At 33.5% G+C, this 20622-nt stretch overlaps 1 protein-coding gene across 2 annotated transcripts in view; it reads right to left on the minus strand.

Moving 5' to 3' along the window:
- Positions 1-20622, minus strand: part of LOC118181882 (zwei Ig domain protein zig-8-like) — a 762563-nt gene that overhangs the window by 390688 nt on the left and 351253 nt on the right. Inside the window, exon 1 of one of the 2 annotated variants that reach the window (XM_085819644.1) lies at positions 16150-16468. The exons of the other annotated variant lie outside the window; for it this stretch is intronic. Coding sequence (XP_085675770.1) covers positions 16150-16153 — 4 coding nt within the window. The 5' untranslated portion in view covers positions 16154-16468. Of the gene's footprint in view, positions 1-16149; positions 16469-20622 lie in introns of those variants that run through there. 2 annotated transcript variants of the gene reach the window in all.

A 20622-nucleotide genomic window follows, 5' to 3' on the forward strand; every position in this document is an offset into this window, starting at 1 on the left:
GGTTTTGGCTAGCAAGAGACACTTTAACATATTATTTGACGCTTAATTTCGATGTGTAAAGCAAAACGTATTACTTTCAAACTTACAGTAAACCCTATATGTCAATTTTCCTTTCATATTAATTATGTAATTTAACGGAGATAATATTAACACCAGAAGAATTTTAGAAACTTCATTTCAACATCAGTTTCGAATTTAATTACTTTATCATTTCATTGAGGTGCATGCTAGATAATTTTAACAACTAAAATCGCTTTTAATTTTGATTTTAAATACTATTATGACTCGTTGGTTCCTTAAGCAGAGTTTAATTGAATTTCCTTTGAATAATTAAAATGGAAAACTAAACCAGTAAAAAGTTTTTTTGCAAGTTTTCACATTTTAGTTCAAGGCAAACTACCGCCCGTGTAACAACAAATAATTGTCACCTCTACATAATCTCTGTTTCTATAACTTTATGTAGACTGCGAATGGCAACAAGAAAAATCATGATTAAAATAATAATGTTTTTAAAAGATGTTTTAAAAGATAATAACTTTCTTTAAAATAGTTTTAAGTGCCTGACCTTGAGTTTGATATATTCTGCCTAACTTTGGTATTTTATTCATCAACTGTTGCGAGGGTGGGGAGAAGGGAAAGCGTGAACAGAGGTGGGCTCTTTAAATCGCCGCGTGCTAATATAAACATTTGCGTGTCTGATTTATATCCAATTTCTTTTTTTTATTCTATTTTTTCCCACTACTATGTACGGTCTTTTAGGGTTATTATGTGGAGTTCTGTTACGTTTTGCATTGCCTTCAGATATATTTCCGTTTCTTCTATTTTTATTCCTAAAAGCTTTACCTCCAGTCTATTATGGCGGGAAGGCGCTATTTATCAGAGGTAGAATACCCTCGTATGGGTTAATTTACTAACGCAGATGAGAGTGATGATTTTTCTAAGAAATAGAACGTTATATTTCTCCGTGCTTCGAGATTTAGCACACTCAGTTTTCATTTTAAATTTTGTTACTTCTTACCGTAAATAGTCTTTATTGTGTTGTTTTATTAATTTTAAACTTTATTGATGGATTTTAACAATTAAGACTTTGGAATAATTTGAATAGCGCTTCCGAAAATTACTTTACAAATAAGGAAGTTTTTAAGTATATTTTCATGTAAAATAAAGAAAAAAAGTTATTAAGTGCTAATTTTAGCATATACAAGAGCTCAAGTAATAATCTAAAATTATACCAATTGTTCTTGCCGAAGATAGCTCGAACTTATTTAATGATACTTAACTTCAGTAAGTGGACTGTAATATTAACAATAACAATTTTATTTTAACAAAAACAACATTATTGAATACTAGCACACGCATGTGCTTATAGTTACCTATGTAACTTAGCTAAAGAGCGAGCAACCATATGCTCTTACATCAAGTCAGAAATCATTCATACTAATAAAGCAAAAACGAAATAACTTTAGGGTTACACTAAAGCCAAACTCTGCTTGGCGTAAAACAATGCTGCCAAGCAATACTCTTTCAGACACCGAACATCCCGCCCGGCGTTGAAATATTAATTTCAATACAATAAGTAAAATTCAAAAAAGTAATAAATGTTCATACAATACAAAATGATACAGTGTAAATTAATGCACAAATTATAATACAAGTAATTACAATGTGAAAAGAACAAATATGATGGATTACAATTCAAACCTTCAAATAAACATAAAAATTCGTACATTATTTCTCAATTGGCAGTACAGCAATTTTAGTAACTGCTCGTTTATAAATACCATTTTTGGTTTTGACAGAGACAACTCGCACAAGGTTGTCCTTCCCATAAAACACATCTACAATTCTCCCTAACAACCATTTACAGGTAGGAAGATTTTCTTCCTTGATCACTACCATATCCCCTATTTTAATATTTAGTTTAGCAATCATCCATTTATTTCTTTGAATCAAAGTGCTCAAGTAATTATTAGTCCAGTTCTTCCATATATTTTGTACCATTTTTGTAGTTTTTTGCCATAAACTAAGTCTGTTATTATCTACTTCTGTTAAATTGGGTTCAATTATTGAATTGATCGGTCGACCTATAAGGAAATGACCAGGGGTCAAAACATTTAAATCATCAATATTAGAAGTTAACGGTGTAAGAGGGCGAGAATTTAAGATTCCCTCTACTTGAACTGTTACTGTCAAAAATTCTTCGTAGGTTAATACTGAATTTCCTACTGTTCGTTTAAAATGAAATTTAAAGGATTTTAGGATTTTACTCCTGCTTCAGATAGACCATTAAAATTTGGTGCTCTTGGGGGTATAAACTTCCATTGTATACCTTCCTCGGCTAGAAAATTAGCTAAAGTTCCATTCTGCTTTAGAAAAATACTCATTAATTTTTTTATTTCTGTATTTGCACTAACAAAGTTTTTTGCATTGTCACTAAATATTTTTTTTTTGGTTTACCTCGTCGGGCAAAGAACCTCTTCAGACAAGCAATGAATGCTTCTGCGGTTAAATCATTGACAATCTCTAGATGAATTGCTTTTGTCACCATACAAAAATACAAACATATATCTTATGATAGTTACCCTTGCGTTGCCCTTTGTACTTTATCAAAAATGGGCCGCAGTTATCAATAGCACAACAATTAAATGTAAAGTTAATATTAATTCTCTCTTTAGGTAATTCTCCCATTAGTTGTTGAGAAATTATTGGTTTTGCCTTAAAGCAAATTATGCAGCTTTGGACTATCTTTCTAGCTATATTCCTGCCATTAATGGGCCAATAAATTTGTCTAATAGAATTTAATAGTGATTGTGGACCATTATGAAAATCCTTTTCATGAAAATAAATAAATATAAGTTCAGTTAACTTATTCTTGGCAGGCAAAATAATGGGATGTCTTTGACTATAACTTAAATTAGAATTCTTTATCCTACCACCTACTCTTAACAGACCTTTTTCATCTAAGAAGGGATCAAAATATTTTAACTTACTCCTTGATGTTATCTGTAGACCTTTCTGGAACAAAGAAATTTCTTCTGCAAAATACCTACCTTGGATATATTTAAGGAGTGTATTCCTTGACAGCTCCATTTCATCTATACTAATACTACCTGTTCGTTTCTCGCTTGTGTTCCTACAGTTGTAGATAAATCTGAAAAGTAAACTAAGAATTCGTATTAGTTTCAAGAAATCATTAGTTATTTTTAGGAAGTCATCAAAGAATGAATCAGTTTTTAAAGTCAACAAGGAAGTCGTAACTGGTTTCAGTTCTGAAGAATAAAGCTCATCACTAAGTCCATTTTTATCTTGAAAATTGTCCTTGTTTAAAAAATCAGGACCTTTCCACCACAGCTTGTTAGATCCAAGAGTTGTAGCATCTGATCCTCTGGAAATGATGTCGGCTGGGTTCATTTCTGAAGACACATGTCCCCACTGATAGTTAGAAGTAAGTTGCTGAATTTGTGAGACTCTATTACTCACAAAGGTTTTCAAAAGATGCGATGATGTATTGATCCAGGCTAAAGCAATGCTTGAATCTGACCAGAGCTTAACGTCATCAATTTTGAGTTTCAAAGCTTCTAAAACCTTTTGCATAAGTTTGGACAGGAGTAGACATGCTGATAGTTCTAATCTAGGAATAGTCATAGTCTTGATTGGTGCTACACGAGATTTGCTACAAAGAAGTTTACTACAATATTCACCAGGGCTTGTAATGCTTTGAAGATATATCATTGCCCCAAATGCCTTCTCGGAGGCATCCGCAAATCCCTGTAAAATGAGCATTGAAAAGGTCTCTTTTAAAATGCAACGAGGTACTTGTATATTTTCTATACTCTGAAGAGTTTTAATAAGCACATTCCATTCATTGGCAAGAGGTGGTGGTAACTGTTCCGCCCAGTCTAGCTTAAGCAACCAAAGTGCTTGCATGAATATCTTTGCCTTGCTAATAATAGGACCGAGTAGGCCTAAAGGATCATATAATCTCGCTATTTGAGATAAAACATCTCTTTTCGTAACGTCAGGCTTTTCATTAACAGTAACTTTATATTGCAATGTATCCTTCTTATTATTCCACAACATACCTAACGTCTTCACAGTTGTATTACTATTACGATCAAATGAAAAATTCTGTAAATCAGAGTTCTGAGAATCAAAACTAGTACACCACTTGTGTAGCTTCATTCCTCCTCTTTGGAGCAATTCTGTCAAATCTTTCTGGAGCTGAATGCATTCCTTCAAATTCGAAGATCCAGTAAGACAGTCGTCTACATAGAAATCTTCCAAGACCACTTTCGATGCTACAGGAAAATCCTTTTCTTCATCCTTCGCTAACTGTTGAAGAGTCCTTTGTGCCAAATATGGAGCGCATGCTGTGCCATAAGTTACCGTTTTGAGTCTGTATAGTTCTATAGGCTTATCTTCATCTTCCTTCCAAAGTATTTTCTGATATTTGGTCTGCGATGGCAATATTTCAATTTGTCGAAACATCTTCTCAATATCGGCAGTAAATGCATAAATATGCTTTCTAAGCCGTATCATGATGGAAAAAAGTTCCTCTTGAATCATTCCACCTTTACATAATATGTCGTTCAATGAACAACCGTTAGTAGTTTTGGCACTCGCGTCGAACACAACGCGTAACTTTGTTGTTTTACTATCAGGTTTCAGCACGCCATGATGAGGAAGAAAATATCCTCCTTCAGTTTCAGAATAGTCTTCCATCCTCTCCATATGATTTAATGATTCATATTCCCTTAAAAATGAAACATAAAGTTCTTTCATTACAGAATCACTTGACAAACGTTTCCACAATTGATTCAGTCTTTTTTCAGCGATTTCCTTTGAATCCCCTAATTGTATGTTTTCACCAATATCTGGCTTGAACGGCATTTGAACCACATATCTGCCATCCGCATGCCGGTAAAATGAGTTTTTAAAAAGTTCGTTGCAATAATTTAATTCAGAATTAACTGTAGATTTAGTTTCATTTACTTCTTCAACTTCCCAGAATGACTTAACTAAGTTATTTAACGAATTAATCTCTGTTGACAAAAAACAATAATTTAAGTCATAATTTTTTACATTTGGAATTCTAATGCTTCCAGAAACTAAAAAGCCGAAGCAGCTGTTTTGAAGAAGTAACTCATTATCTTCTAAACGTATTTTATCTGTTTTTAAAAATTCAAAAAATAATTCCGCACCTAATAATAAATCTACCTTCTTTGCCTTGAAAAATTTATCATCAGCTAACTTTATTCCTTTCGGAATATTTAATTTCGAAATATCAATAGATTTCGATGGTGTCATGTCAGTTATTTTAGGAACAACTAATAACTCTATTTCCCATTCATTTTCCTTTTCTAAGTTCGATAAACGCGTCTTTATTTGCGATTTAACATTCAAAGTAGTGTTGCCTATTCCACTAACTGGAATAAATGCTCGTTCTTTTTTTATTCCTAATGAGTTCATAACACCTACAGTACAAAAATTAGAAGTCGAAGCTGAATCAAGCACGGCTCTAAAAGGAATTCGTTCATCGTAAACATCGCGAAGATAAACAATCGCTGTATTTATTAACACAAATTTAGATTTATTTGCAGCTGCCGTCAAAGTTGTGTGGGGGGGAGAGGAGCAGTCCTCTTTCCTATTCACTGACGAAAAGTTCAAGGTCAATTCATTTTCTTTCGATGATTCATTTTGTTTTTCGTCAATTTTATGTAACAGCGAATGATGTGTGTCTTTCTTACAGAAATAACAGCTAAATTTAGCCTTACACTGCGATAATACGTGTGATGGAGAAAGGCATTTAATGCATAATTTATATTCTTTAACAAAATCATACCGCTCAGAAACAGAAATACTCTTAAATTTCGAACAATGATAAATTGGGTGTGGTTCTTTACACATAATACACTTTCGAAAAGGGTTTGTTTTAGTTACCAAGGATTTTGAATTTCTAGAGCGACTTAATTGATTTGATACTTTAGTAGCATAGCTCTGCTTAGGAAAACTAATTTTGTTTATTTCTTCAAGAATGCGAATTCTTTCTTCGAGAAATTCTAAAAATTCATCAAGTTTTGGAATTTCATTTGATTTTACGTTTAGTTCAAATGCTTTTCTAGATTCTCTATCTAATTTATGCAATAAAATATTTAATATCAAAACATCAGATAAATTATTTCTATCAAATTCTAATACACTTAAAGATCTCAAACATCTTTTAACATTATCTACCAGTGATCTCAACTGAGAAGGTGAGTCATTTATTTTTTCAAATTTCAACAAATTATTGATAAAGGCATCAACTACTGCTCTTTTGTTTTCATATCTGCTTTCAAGTGCAGAAAATAGCGACTCAAATGTATCCTGACATGATTCTAACATTTTTGCTTCACCTTTAAGTGATGCTTTCAAATAAAACAGTTTCTCAGTATCATTTAAATTATTATTATTACCAATCATAGACATAAATTGCACTTTAAAATTTTTAAAATCTTCATATTTACCATAAAATTGAGGAAGAGGTAAATCAGGCAGTTTAAAATTTGATTTAGAAACAGTTTTGGTTTCAAATTTATCTTTATTATTTGTTTCACAATTAGAAAGAAAAATTCTAAATCTTACTTCGAACTCTTCGATGCTTTCTTCCAATTCTTGTGTAATGCTTAGATTATCTTTCAAGTCAATTTCCTCTGGCAAATTGGTATATTCCACTATGAGTTGTTTAACCCGAGATTTTAATTCCAACAAAGAATCCAATTTAGTCTTCATAATAACATCATGGTTGAGTTTATTCTCCTCCATTTTATACTCATCAAGGAATTTTATCAAAGCTCCGAGTTTCGTTTTCACTACGCCGCGTTGGCGTTTCAATGAAACAATATTAGTAGCCATTTTCTTCTCCGGCTAACGTGAGACCAAACTGTTCTTGCCGAAGATAGCTCGAACTTATTTAATGATACTTAACTTCAGTAAGTGGACTGTAATATTAACAATAACAATTTTATTTTAACAAAAACAACATTATTGAATACTAGCACACGCATGTGCTTATAGTTACCTATGTAACTTAGCTAAAGAGCGAGCAACCATATGCTCTTACATCAAGTCAGAAATCATTCATACTAATAAAGCAAAAACGAAATAACTTTAGGGTTACACTAAAGCCAAACTCTGCTTGGCGTAAAACAATGCTGCCAAGCAATACTCTTTCAGACACTGAACACCAATAATTACGATGCTAGAAGTGAAACTTTATGTCCCTGATTTTTTTTTTTTTTTTTTTAATAAAATTAGGCTTTAGTGATGCAAAACCTCCGTCCTGTACGGTGACTGCCTCAGATTCCCTTCCGTCCCGCAAGAGCATCTTAAACAAAGGTGCACCGTCACGAAAAGGCTAGGTGAAAGGAAAATTCACATTTGTATATTTATCTTGAGAAAATTTAGACTTTTGCCAAATTGCTCAACATAGGAAGAGAAGAATTTTGCAAGTTTTACTTAAGAAGGATTGAAGTAGAAGCTACATTAAAAAAAAACTACTTTTCTGTTAAAGCATCAATTAGTTTAAATATTTTTCTTTTTCTAAAACTTAAGTCAAATATTTTTTCTTTCTTTTTCTCACAGAACTCGACATGTTGTTTTTACTCGTCCGATTCTCCTGAATCCAAAGATACATTACATAACAATTTCGAAACCCGTAGGACCAGATTTCCAGATTCATCATGCTAATGGTTCTTGGTTAAATCAGTACAGCTTTTTCCTGCACTTTTTTCCGGTTCTTCCGCAAAGACAGTTCTTTAAATGACATAGCATAAAAAGTAGCGTTTCGTTGCGCACGGATTCTTTTCAACTTCATCAGAATAAAAAGAACGGCCAAGCTTGTTCTTTAAATTTTTTTTAACCTCAGTTCCAAACTCTTTCTTTGAAATATTGATGGAGTTTCATTCTAACACAGTACATTTGAAATCCGAAAAGAACAAGCTCAGCAAGTGTGTTTTTGAAGGCGATGGCAACTTCTTAAAACGCTTCAGTGATAAATGGTTATACTTTTGAATATGGTTATAAAGTTCTTTTTCACGCAGAAGACGTGATCAGAATGTACATAATAAAGGTATCGTTTAGCAGCCTGGAATATGCACGTACTTATGTCTCATTAGTTAGCTACCCATTTCTTATGGATATGAGCTTTAATGCATTTCCGCATTTTTTTTTCTTTTGGGGGGTATTTGAAAGATCATCTTTAAATATAGGATAACATAAAGTGATCTACGGTGTTGTATAAGGATTTATCATACAACCCATGCGTGGGGTAAAGGGTTAACATTTTCATCCAGATAGCAAATGGAATACCAGCTATGCGAACCTTGGCAAAAGCACATCTATTTTTCTTTCAAGTTTTTTTTTTCCCTTTGAAATACTAAAAGTCTTTGTAAAAGTGTATGACTATTCTTCTCCGCATTGGTTTCCACAATACGGTTTTGCGTCTCTTCCAAGTCTTATACTGAGAAAGCACGTGAAGAATTACCTCATAACCCGAATGTGCTTTGCGCTAGATGCCTTTCGTGGTGGATATCTAGCCAGCAAATATAAAATACTTGATGTTGTACAGTTTCAATTTAAATTATATATATATCACAAAGGTTACAATATTATTTATTATGAAATAATATTTTAAATAAAAATCAATAGGGTTCTGTGCCGGATAACAGTACTACCCAGGCTATAGATAATTTAATTTCTGACATCCATCGAAATAGAAGGGAAAAATTCTGCAATTTTATCCTTAGATGTAAAGAGTGCTTTCAACAACGTTTGTGGCCAATTTTATTAAAGGAATTAAAAGATATGAAATGTCCAAGAAACATCTTTTTATCGATACGTGACTTTCTAAATGAAAGAAAAGTTTCCTTACATGATGGGAATAAGTGGCATCGCAGAAATTACCAAAGGGGTTGTCCCCAAGGCTCAATATCTAGTCCGCTTTTGTGGAATCTTATTGCTAATATAGCTTTACCACAAAATACAAAATATTAGTTTACAAGCTTAAGCTGATAATTTTGTTTTATTGGCTACGGAAAGTGGTCGTCTTACTATTGATAAAGCTTTAAGTTTCGCCCCTCAAGATTTGGAGACGTGGTCTTTCCATATTAAACTTAAATTTGATCCAAAGAAGAGTTTTCCTTTGGGTATTGCCAAAACTATGACTAGATCAATACATCCTAGGTGTGCAAACTGTATGAATAACCAATTAGAGTTTCTAAGACAATCAAATATTTGGGCATTACGATCGATAAAAAGCTCACTTTTTATATCTCCCCTAGATCAAATAAAGACTGAATGCACTCATATTTGTCAATAGAATTAGTAAAATGAATCGCCAAGGTAAAGTTCTTAAAAGTTTATATAAAATAGCTATGGAAAGAAAGATCTTCTATGTATGTGGCGCATCGTGGACTGGATCGGTCCGAATGTATAACAAAAATTTTGCAAATTCAAAAAATCGCTTTATTGGGGATTGCTTTATTGGGGAAGTGTTTTAGAACTGTTTTCAAAGTAACTCTTCAGATCTTAGGCTGGCTGTTTTCCGGTCGATATTTTAGAGGAAAACGAATATGCTATCTTTAAATTAAAAGCTGGTAATAAAACAGTGGATTGCTTCAGTGAGGTTTTCTTAGCTAGAGATTTTAACTTTAATAAAGGATTAGACATTCATATAGCTTTATTGAAACAGTTGAACTGGAATTATTGATTTTGAAGTAAAGACTTCCTTTCACAGCTTGAAATCCTTGTTTAAAAGAAAAAGTTTGACTCCTTGGCAAGCAAAGTGGAACGACCCAGATTCTAAAGGCAGATTCACATATAATTTAATCTCAACTGTAAGTGAGAGAAGATACCTAAGTATCTTCATTTTCGGGTGTACTTCGATATGTATTTTTGACTAATTATTGAGGGAAGATATTAATAAATCAGGAAAAAAAGACTCTTGATATAATTACAATACGAATTAGTATATGTTTTGCAAATAATTTTATCTCCTTGAATTATAAAGATATATTAGAAATCTTAGAGCTATTCATGTGTGGCTATAATTGTTTAGAATTGCTTAGGAGAGCTATTTAGAAGTGGGCTATAATTATAATAATATGCACTGCAGGAGCCAAACCATTATAACTACCTACTCCATAACGCATTGCGCGACCTACCTACTCCATAACGCATTGCCTGGAAAGCCATTATGACCATCTACTCAATAACGCGTCGCACGACTTTTAACCTGCCCAACAGCTGCAAATCACCTTGGCATGGATACCACAAGTTCTTGGTGGAAGACTGCAGACAGGTTGTAACAAGCAGCAGTCCCTCAAAGTCAAGATATTCCAACATATTGGTGTCCGAGTTCTGAGCTGCCTCTCCATGACATTCCAAATGTGTTCTATCGGGTTAAGATCTGTTAAGTTAGGTGACGACATTAATTGGAACTCATCCTTATGCTCCTCAAATAACTCCAATCCAATTCGGGGCTTGTGACATTGAGCGTTGTCCTGATGGACGATTCAAATTCCAGTTGGGACCACAGACGCCATATAAGGGAGCAACTGATCCGCAATTGTGTTCAGATAGTCTGCAGCTTTCATGGTTTATTTACTTGAAAACAGCAAGTAAATCACTGCTCGGAATTTATTTTAAAATACAATTACTAATAATGATACAAATTTCTTCTGGAAACCCTAAGCTGTTTTTTCAGTATTTTTCGGATGCAGCTAAGCATTATAATGAAAATAAAAATTTAAAAGCTATTTTAAAAGTATTTAATGATACACTTAATTTTCTAACCGTAAAATGAATTTTTTAAAAAAAATTACTACCGTGATTAATTATCTAATTGATGACCAAATTTCATAAAAAAGTATCAAAATGTTTGGAATTTTATGGACGTTTTAAGAAAGAATCTGTCGACATACATTTATATGAATTGATTTTTATATCATACTTATCATATATAACTTTGGTACTTACGTATTATTGCAACCAGGTTGGCGCGATTTGTAAGTTTGAGTAAAAAAGTATGAATAGAAAGAAAATGTACATTTATTAATTACAGATAATTTTTAATACAGTTTTTTATATTATTTTGTTTTAAAATATAAAATAGCAATTAAACCCTTCCGGTTTCGAATTTGAATAAGTTGCAGAATTATTTTTTCGGCGGAAATCTTTTGGCTATTGCTTTTAGCACTGATTGAAAACCGTCTTCGCCATTAACAGCTTGAGCTTGGCACCATATAAATTCGATAAGGTATGAGTTAAGATGATGACGGGCTGTTCCTCTCTGTTTTTTGTTGCGCCATTTGGCTGAGCCCCACATGCGCTCTACATATTGTGTGTGAACGCCCGTGTTGGGATCCACAAAGTTATATTTGTGATTAACAGTTCCATGCAGAAATCCAGCATTTTCGAACTCACTTGTATTGTATCCTTTCCAGCAATCCGAATAAATGATGCTTCCTTCCTTGATATTTTCGCAAATTTTTTCCATGAGGGTAACGGCGCTTCTGTTAGGTACAGTAACCAAAAAAGTCTCTTTCTTTTCTCGACAAATTCCGCCGAAAACCCATTGCTGTGGTAGTACACGCCCAGTGTTATTTTTTCTTTTTACAAATAAACTTTCGTCTATTTTCACACACGTAGGGTTGCCGTAAGTAGGGTCGCCAAATTTGGCGATTTATGCGAATTTTGGCCTGGTTGCCTTAATACGTAAGAGAATTTGACTTTTGTAGCGTAGTTTACGTAAGATGAGGTCACGTGATATGAACCGGCGAATCAGGATGTTGTACGGTGAAAGCATAGTAATTTTTTTAATTAATGTCTTTTTACAAATCTATTGCCTTTATTTATTGACTTTTTTTACAAAATTTTAAACGACATTAAAATGTTCATACCTTCAAAATAAAAAATTCTTAGAACTAACATTTGTCAACATTTTTTATGTGTATATTGTGTGTTTTCCGCCAATAAAGTCTGCTTGGCGAGATTTGCGCCGGCGAAACGGAAAAGTACCAGAGAAACGAATCAAAGTTACGATTAACGTATGCTGCCGAAAGCTCACTTTGTAAACTCGATTAATCTATGCTGCCGAAAGTTCTCTATCTAAATTTAAAGGTTCTGATATATTTAATAACTGCAAAGCACACTAGGGTTATCTGCCTAAGGGAAGGGATGTCTTCGTGGAGGACTTTCTAAGGAAAACTTGCTCGTATACACGTTACACATAGGGAAAACCACGAAAACGCCCATGCAGCCAGCCCGTTCGCGAGATTCGAACCTCGGACCGAACTACCAGTATTCAGCGACTCTACCGCTCGGCCGCTGGTAGGCCTAAATTTAAAGAATCTGCTATTATTTTATACTTTAACTTAAATTTTGGTGCGGAACGCAATCTGCGTTATTTAATATAAAATGCTCTAGCTATGCTCTTTTTGTCTTAAAATGTTACTCCTTTCTTTACATCCTGCAACTTGTTATATCAGCAATTAATAACGCAACAAAATGTAGTAATAACAAAAATTTCCATCTTTCTTCAGGGTTAATTAAAAGCGAAAAATGAATAAAATGTATAATTATGCACAACTTTCTTTAATATTCGAGTTTGTCGAGAAGCCATCAATCGTGGACCCTCCAGGCACTTCAAAAACGAACCGTTTTTATAATTTAATAACTTCAGAAAAGCATCTTATTATGATTCGGGTCTTGATAAATAATTTATTAATACTTTCGGCCATTTCCGTCATTGTATTTAACACAAACGAATCGTTCAGCAGAATTTGCATAAATCTCACAGTTTCTTAAAAACTTTTAAACCAAACTTCTGGTATGACGAAAATAATGAAGTAAAATTTATTTTGTCATCTGATTCATAATCCTTTGATTATTCTTTCTCCCAACACTATACATCATTCAGATTCTTTCTGATACTGCTAATTCGAAATTTTCGAGCATTTTGTATTTTTCTCGTTAACCGTCGCAGATCCGAGTACAAATAAAAATTTACGTTTTACAGTAATTTTGTACTAAATGAATGTCTAGTTATTTATGTAACTGTTAAGAGAATGTTAAGAGAAAGAAATTCTAGGCGATTTTCCGGCCATGTTCCATTTTGGGATCACTCTTGTCTAGCACGTACTTGCTCTTTCACTAACGAATCGAGCGAACGTTTCCATTAACAAACATTCGCTAACATTTAGTAACGAATTCCTTTGAATGTGCGTTCACAAACCTGATTTTTTTAATATCATTATATACGGATTAAAATTTAAATATGAATATTTTTAACATCTGGTTTAATTATGAAGAACTCTGAAAGCCATTAGAAGTCATAATGTTTGCTTGTAATAATTTTCAAAAAAAAAAAAAAAAATCTGTTGTGGATACCACATAACTTCCTTGTATGGCCTATTAAACTGCACGCATTTTTTGATCCACTATATTATTTAAACTTATTTCCTCGAATTTCATTCCTCTGAAAAAACGTTTTACAATTAAAATTGCAGTTTCTACGCCAAAACAAGAGATTCGGCCAGCGGGCAGAAAGACAGTAGTCACAAAATTGGAAGTTTTCTTTTGGTCCCATTCGGCTTTTGCCAGGTGACGGAGACGGGGACAGATGGCGTCTACCTGAGGTAAACAAGTGCATGCCATTCGTCCCCCACTATCCAGCGAATGTTAATGAATTTAACGAGTTAACTGTGGCGCCCTCGTTTAAGGGCGCGCTCCGTTTTTTGTCGCTATGACGAGTATATTCGTCAATCACAGAGTAAGTTGTGCTGGTAAGAAATTGGATGAAATAGATGGGTTTATTTTATAAAATCGAAAATTTCATGACTAATATTAACTTATTTGGTTATCATAAGCATATATTGCATACGTATTAAACTAAAAACTCAATAATTTAAATATACATATAAAAGAATGAATTTAAATTCCTGCTGCGGAGTGATATTCAGCGAAACAGGGTACTATACACAATGGCACTTTGCAGATCGAACACCAGTAACGCGATTCCTTCCCGATCTTACGTTTGTAGCAATGCGAACACCTTCACGTAGGTTTTTTTTCTTTTTTTTTTTCCAAAATTCCGAGTATATAATCCGGAACATGATTCCTCCCTAATTGGCTTATATTAGGACTAAATTGCACAGTTTGTGTCGATTTATTTCTTTCGACTGGATACGTCGCAAAAGTGTCTTCGATAAATTTGAGCAAAAAGTTGATACGCGATAATGTTATTTTTTTGTATAATATGAATGCATTCAGACACATAATGTCTAAGAAACGGAGAAATATCTTTTTGTAGTACTTTTTGAGTCGTTTTCTTGCTGTGGAGTACGCTATGATAATTCCACCCATTTTCCACTCCACCCATTTCTTTATTATAATCAATCACTAGCTCTGGTTTCTTTCTTATTATTTTTCTTTTCTCTGTTTCTATTATGATGCTTTATACGCGGGTTGCTTACACTGCTTTATACGCATGACGAGTATACTCGTCAATACACAAAATTCGTGCCTCTTCTCCATGATAAGTATACTCGTCAATAACAGTTAATTGGTTAAGGATTTCGGTGAGAAAAAGGGCCTTACAGGGGCTAGGTAGCTGTACAATCGCTACAGATTTGGGAACAGAAGTTGAAAAAAACATATTGCAATGCCAGAATATTAAAACAGAGCGTAAATTAATGAAACATTAATACAGTATAAAAGTACATTTAGTAGACAGATGATGGAGAGCGGGAATACCTAGTCTCTAACAGAGGTAAGCAGGAATACATCCCACGTCCTTCTCTTGCTAAAAGCTGCAACTTCCTGGAGCTCATGGGAGCACCCTTCGAGAATCTGGATGAATACGAATGCAATAAGTATGTTTAAGTTCGTGGTTCGACGTGCATTGTGATACGCATGATCATACGCATGTTGGGCTAAGTGTTCAGATTGCACAAGGCAAAAACTTCCATTGCGCATAGAATGATCGACTTCATTTTTGTATACAGTTGTAAACAAATGTCCTCTTCGTTACACTAAATACCTCTTTAATAACTTAAATTGTCGAAAATTCTACAACTATTGCATGCAGATTAACTGAAGGTATGAAAACCTTAACCTAAAGTTAAGAACAACATAATTCAATCACGTTTATCTAAAGATGCACAATTTACCAAGAATAAGAAAAACTGAGCTCACCGAGCTGCTAAGAGTAAAGTCTGCCCAGTTAGGAGGTACATTAGCGTTTAAACCTCATTTTAAATAATTTACGAGTTTTCTTTATATAATTTAGGGTGATTTAAATTTATGATATCCGAAAATGTCTTCTTTTCAACGCTTAAGAGCTCTAATATTTCGAGAAATAACTATTATCAAGTAATTTTCTGACCCCGACCGCCGATTCACGATTGATTTTTTGCAAGTTTCTAATGATGTTAATATAACTGTCAACAATTCAGAGTTTACTTTCAAAGAGAATTTATACAATGATTGAAAGGATTTTGTTTCAATCTATTCTGCTACACCTCGTAGCGATGATTTCAAATAATAAAGGATTATCAAACTCCTACAAGTGAGAATTGTTATAAATTATGCTATTAAATTAAATTTAAAAATTTTTCCAATCCATCTATGGCTAGAAAATATCGGCTAAGGTATATCCGGTAATTTTAATTCTACTTTCAGAGTCCTTAACAGTTGAAAAATTCTGACTTTCTATTACCGCTTGCTGTCTTACAAAAGTTGTTAATGACTTCCACGTTTTCAAAAGAATTTATTCTTTCTTGACACTGTTCTATTCCATTAATTTCATCTTCCAAATCCTCAATAGCAATAAATTTTTCTGTTTCGCCATCTACTATATATAAATACTATTCTTTAACCACTAACTGTGTATGTAGTTCTTCAAAAGCGTAGCTGCTTGGATTTGAATTTAGCAACAGTTCTTAAAGATGCTTTTTTATTTTATTTTCTCTGTTTCTATATTAGCCAAATGAAACAAACTTTCAGACAGTTTGAAATTTAAAGCGATATATAAACCAAATAAATTCAATAATTTAAATTCTTAAATTAAACAGTTCTCAGTTGAAAATAGTGGAATGAAAGTTCACTTACCCATTTTCTTGAAGGTAACGACGAGCTGATTACTATATAACGATATCCAAGGAGACGAGGAATTCGCAACTAAACGAAAAGTTCTAAACAGAGTCTTCACGAGCCTATTCCGAGCTGCGACTCCACTTACCAATAACGTTTTGCCTAAAATTGTAGTGTACTGTGTTATAGGATGAGGCGATAAAGTCCTTTTTTAGTATTATTTAAAAACACAACAATAAGTTTAAACGATACATGACTTAGAACCGAAGTTCTCGACAACTGAAATCAATGGAGCTTTGTGCCAGCAACTAACGAACTGATACTTTTCCCATCCAGCTGGCGTGGTTCGAATTCGAAGTACAAGGTCGCCAAGTTTGGCGCCATTAAAGGCAGTAAGAGATCTAAAGAAGTAACTTTTGCATTTACGATAGGGGTTGATAGTCTGAGCATTAAATCAGCCGAGTGTTCATCTAAATTGATTTCGAAGCTCTTTGAAACAGTTTAGCCGAAACAAAATATGAAGCTTTTATCTTTTAATGTGATCCAACTACTGTTGTTTCAGCACCTTTGCGATGATTTTAATAAAACAAATTTTGTGAATATATCAATAGATTCTCCTAACAGAAAAGAACTCTAAACTGCTAAAATTGTTGTGTGGCATTTTGCATCACTTTGTGGCGTAAAAGTAACTTTCAGTCTGGTCTCTGTGAAACTGCAGAAATATTGAGAAAACTTTTAATGCCAGTGAGAACACCATTATATGGGGGGGGGGAGGATTTTTTGGAGATAATTTTAATATGAATTTTGGGATGTTAAACGTAGAGAAGAAAACAATATCTATAATAGACTAAAGAATGAAATAGGGAGAAATATCGTTGGCATTGGTTGCGGTGTTTTCATCCTACACAACCGCTTTCAAACTTACAGTTGTAGCCTACTGTAACAGAAGCTTTAAGAGAGGAAAATTTATAAACATTTAAACATTTATGATTCGAGTCACTAAACTAAAAGAATTACAGGAATTTGTAGGTGTCGAGAATAAAAAGGTACTTCAGTAAGGCAACACCCATTTTATTTCCCTACTACCAACCAGCTATTAAATTAACACTGTGATCGAAATCTGTGAAGGACTGAAATCTTATATTTCACAAGAGAACACAGTCCACTGATGACAAAAGATTGTTTTGAAAATGATTGTGGTGAAAAGTGGTTGCGGTTTGTACAAGGTCAACTGAAATTATTTACCGAAGATATGTTGGTTATGGAAAGTACAAAAGCCGATGCAACTGGAAAATTAAAACGGGTGGTACTCTATGAGTGAAACTAAAGAATTAAAAACAAACCTTGAGGTGAGGCGTGCTAATAAATTTATGCCTAAAACAAGCAAAACAAAAAGTTTTATAATACTAGAAAATCAAAGAATTATCGACATCAGTACAATCTTATAAGAGTTTACAACATTTTATGATAGACGTTTTGCTTACATCGAGTTATAGGAAAGACAGTTTAATGGAGCAGAAGCTTTCATAAGATAAATAAGAATTAACTTGGTTGAATGTCAAGCTGCATGTTAAAACAAATTAATAAAACTCTCGCAGATGATACAATAAATATTGATCAACGTTTTGATAAAGAAGTGACTGCAAAAGCTTTCTCTTCCGCTAATTACAAAATTGGAAAATATAAACGTTGTGACTAGAACAATAGGTACCCTTTTTGGTACTATTCCGTTTTGAGGACCGTTAAAAAGTTGCAGCGAAAATGTATGCGCAAAAGCGCCAAATCTAGCAAACGCACCAAATCTAGCATACGCGCTGATTTCAGACTACGTAAGTTTATATAGTTCTATATTTCTTAAGACGCCATTGAAATACTAGTTTAATTTTTAATTCCTTTTTTGATATCCTATGGATTTAACAATTTCGGAACTGCCCACGACGAAAAGTCTGCAATATAATTTTAGGTAAAGTGTAGAATCCCCCACTGCTTGACGTGTTTTTAAGAATTGCACATACTCGGTATCTATGTACACATCGACCTATTTTCACTTAAAAAGTAAAAGAAAATTGGCAAAAATCCAATTGTTTTTAACCCTTGTAAAATGCGGCAAACAAATAAGTGGGCGACTCTGCATTTTACCGAGAATTTTTCTAAAGAAAAGGCATCATTCATTATAGAAAATTATGTTTGAACAACCAACGAGATGAAGTTATGCTTTAGCGATAACTCGGTAGCGAAATAGCGATGCAGCCATCTATTCAGCTATGTTTAGCAATTTTTATATAAATTCTAATAATGATCTGAAATAGTTATTTATTCTTATGCTTCCATTCAGTCATGTTTAGCCTTTTTATATAAATTATAATAGTAAAAAAGTATTATATGAAATTAACCTTTCATCTAAATTAAAAATCAATCTTAGATAGTTATTTACTATTATACTTCCTTTCTTGCGTCAGGATTGCCGCAATTATTTTTGGCAGCACTGGCATCAACAATAATTTGGCGATTTTTTACTGCCCTCAAAACCGAATAGTACCCAATTTTTCAGGTATCTGAAGGTAAAAACATTAGCGTATGTTTTTCAATATGCCAAGCAGATAAGCGCCTATGCGAGCCAGTTTCCCTTAGAAAGTCCTCCACGAAGGCATCCCTCCCTTTAGGCAGATAACCCTCGAGGCTTTGCCGTAATCGCATAAACTAAACCAGAAGAATGTTCGCGATAACGAATATCATATGGTCTGAAGAAAGAGGTCGAATGGTTGAACCAACAGTAAAAGCTTTAGTAAGCTGCAAAATTATCAGTGAACTAAATTTAGTCTTAGCATATGGTACTCACGAGATTGGGCGATATTATTATGAGCAGTAAACGAGTTATTTTGTTGTTGGCGACAATTTCCAAAATCTAGCCAAGGCCGTACTGCATACTAGGATTTTTATACTAGGATTAATATTTTTACTAGGATTTAACCGTGAATTAAATCGCAGTTATGTTTCCAATACCGTTAAAAATGAGTAATTTTAAAGACATTTCACACTAGGGATAAATAATAATACCTTCTTAATAATAAATCATGTTCAGTAGGGTTATTAAAACTATCTTTTGACTCATAGTTATTTTTAATTAACAACTCCTTTATTTACTATTTTCAATTTTCTGCTGTATTTTCTCAAAATCGTCCCGGTTTGAGAAAAAGTATTAGTAAAAACCTAGTAATTATGTACTAGGTACTCTGAAAAAACTACAACTAAGTTATTTTTTAACTTACACTTATTTTTTAACTTATTGGTTATACACCAATTGCCGTCGCATTGATCACATTTAAGTTTTTTTAGCCCAAAGCGTCGTTAGCCTAGAAGGGCTATGAGTCTTAATATGGAATTTTGCTTCGAATTACTTTTCAAATTGCTGTCACCATATAATTATCGTCGCGTATTATAATATGTTGTTGATTAACAAACTCAATGATTTTAAAGCGAGCAGTGACAACACTCTACGTAGTAAAACATTTTTATCTGCAGTGTGCGAGACTGTATATCGGAAATTTTAAAGATACATTGTTTATAAATATTTTTAGCCTAAAGGGGCATTAGTTCTTGAAACGTGTATGTGTGTGTACATGAGAAACTTAAAGGCCTTTTTGAATCAATGCCCTAAAACCTACCTAAAACCTAGAAGGTTTTAGGGCTTTGATTGCTTTGTTTTGTTTTTATTTGTGTATTTATTAGTTTTTGCCTGCTTCCTTTGTAATTAAATCACTATACCCCAGTCAGGTCAGATTCAAGCATTTTATTTCATCTAATATTTAAGTTTTTCACCTATCGCTGGCTTAATGTTTAGATACCTTGCAGGTGATGGTGCGAGTTTGGCATCTCCGCCCGGGTCTGTAAAATCTTCCGAGGGACAAATTCGATCGTCTCCTATCCTTTTTCTCTATCACCAGCCACTCGAAAGCACTTTCGGATCGGCAGTGTTTTAAATGCCCTATGCCGCAAAGATAATATGCATTTACAAACAGGGACAACACTGAGCAACTTCCGACCTAAGTTAGCCTACAGGCAACAAACGGAATATGTTACTCGAAGTTAAACCATCTACTATCTGCTAGCCACAACCTTAAGTTGGGGCCAAAACAGATCAGTCGGACATTAATTGTCAAAGTCAAAATTTCAAATTTACATTTGTACAAAGTACAGATTTGTTTGGGTATATTGCACACGTTTAAGAAAATCATCTGAAGTTATTATAATAAGATTTTCCAGAATAGGTAAGACAGGAATTGACAGCCGCCTACAGTAACAAACATAGTAACAATAAATGCAAAACTTTTAAAGTAGAAGGTCATAGTTAGATAAATGTCAGGCATATATAATAGAAAAACACAGGTAAATGAAACAATAAGAATCAACACCCTGTTAAGAATCTGCACGCTATTAAAATGAAGTATATAGTCATGAAAGAATCAAGTCTGTTTTCTAGAGTCCAAATTT

This window comes from Stegodyphus dumicola, chromosome 6 (assembly GCF_044657685.1).
Source record: "Stegodyphus dumicola isolate Sdum_Otavi_A_Nest chromosome 6, ASM4465768v1".
NCBI lineage: Eukaryota > Metazoa > Arthropoda > Arachnida > Araneae > Eresidae > Stegodyphus > Stegodyphus dumicola.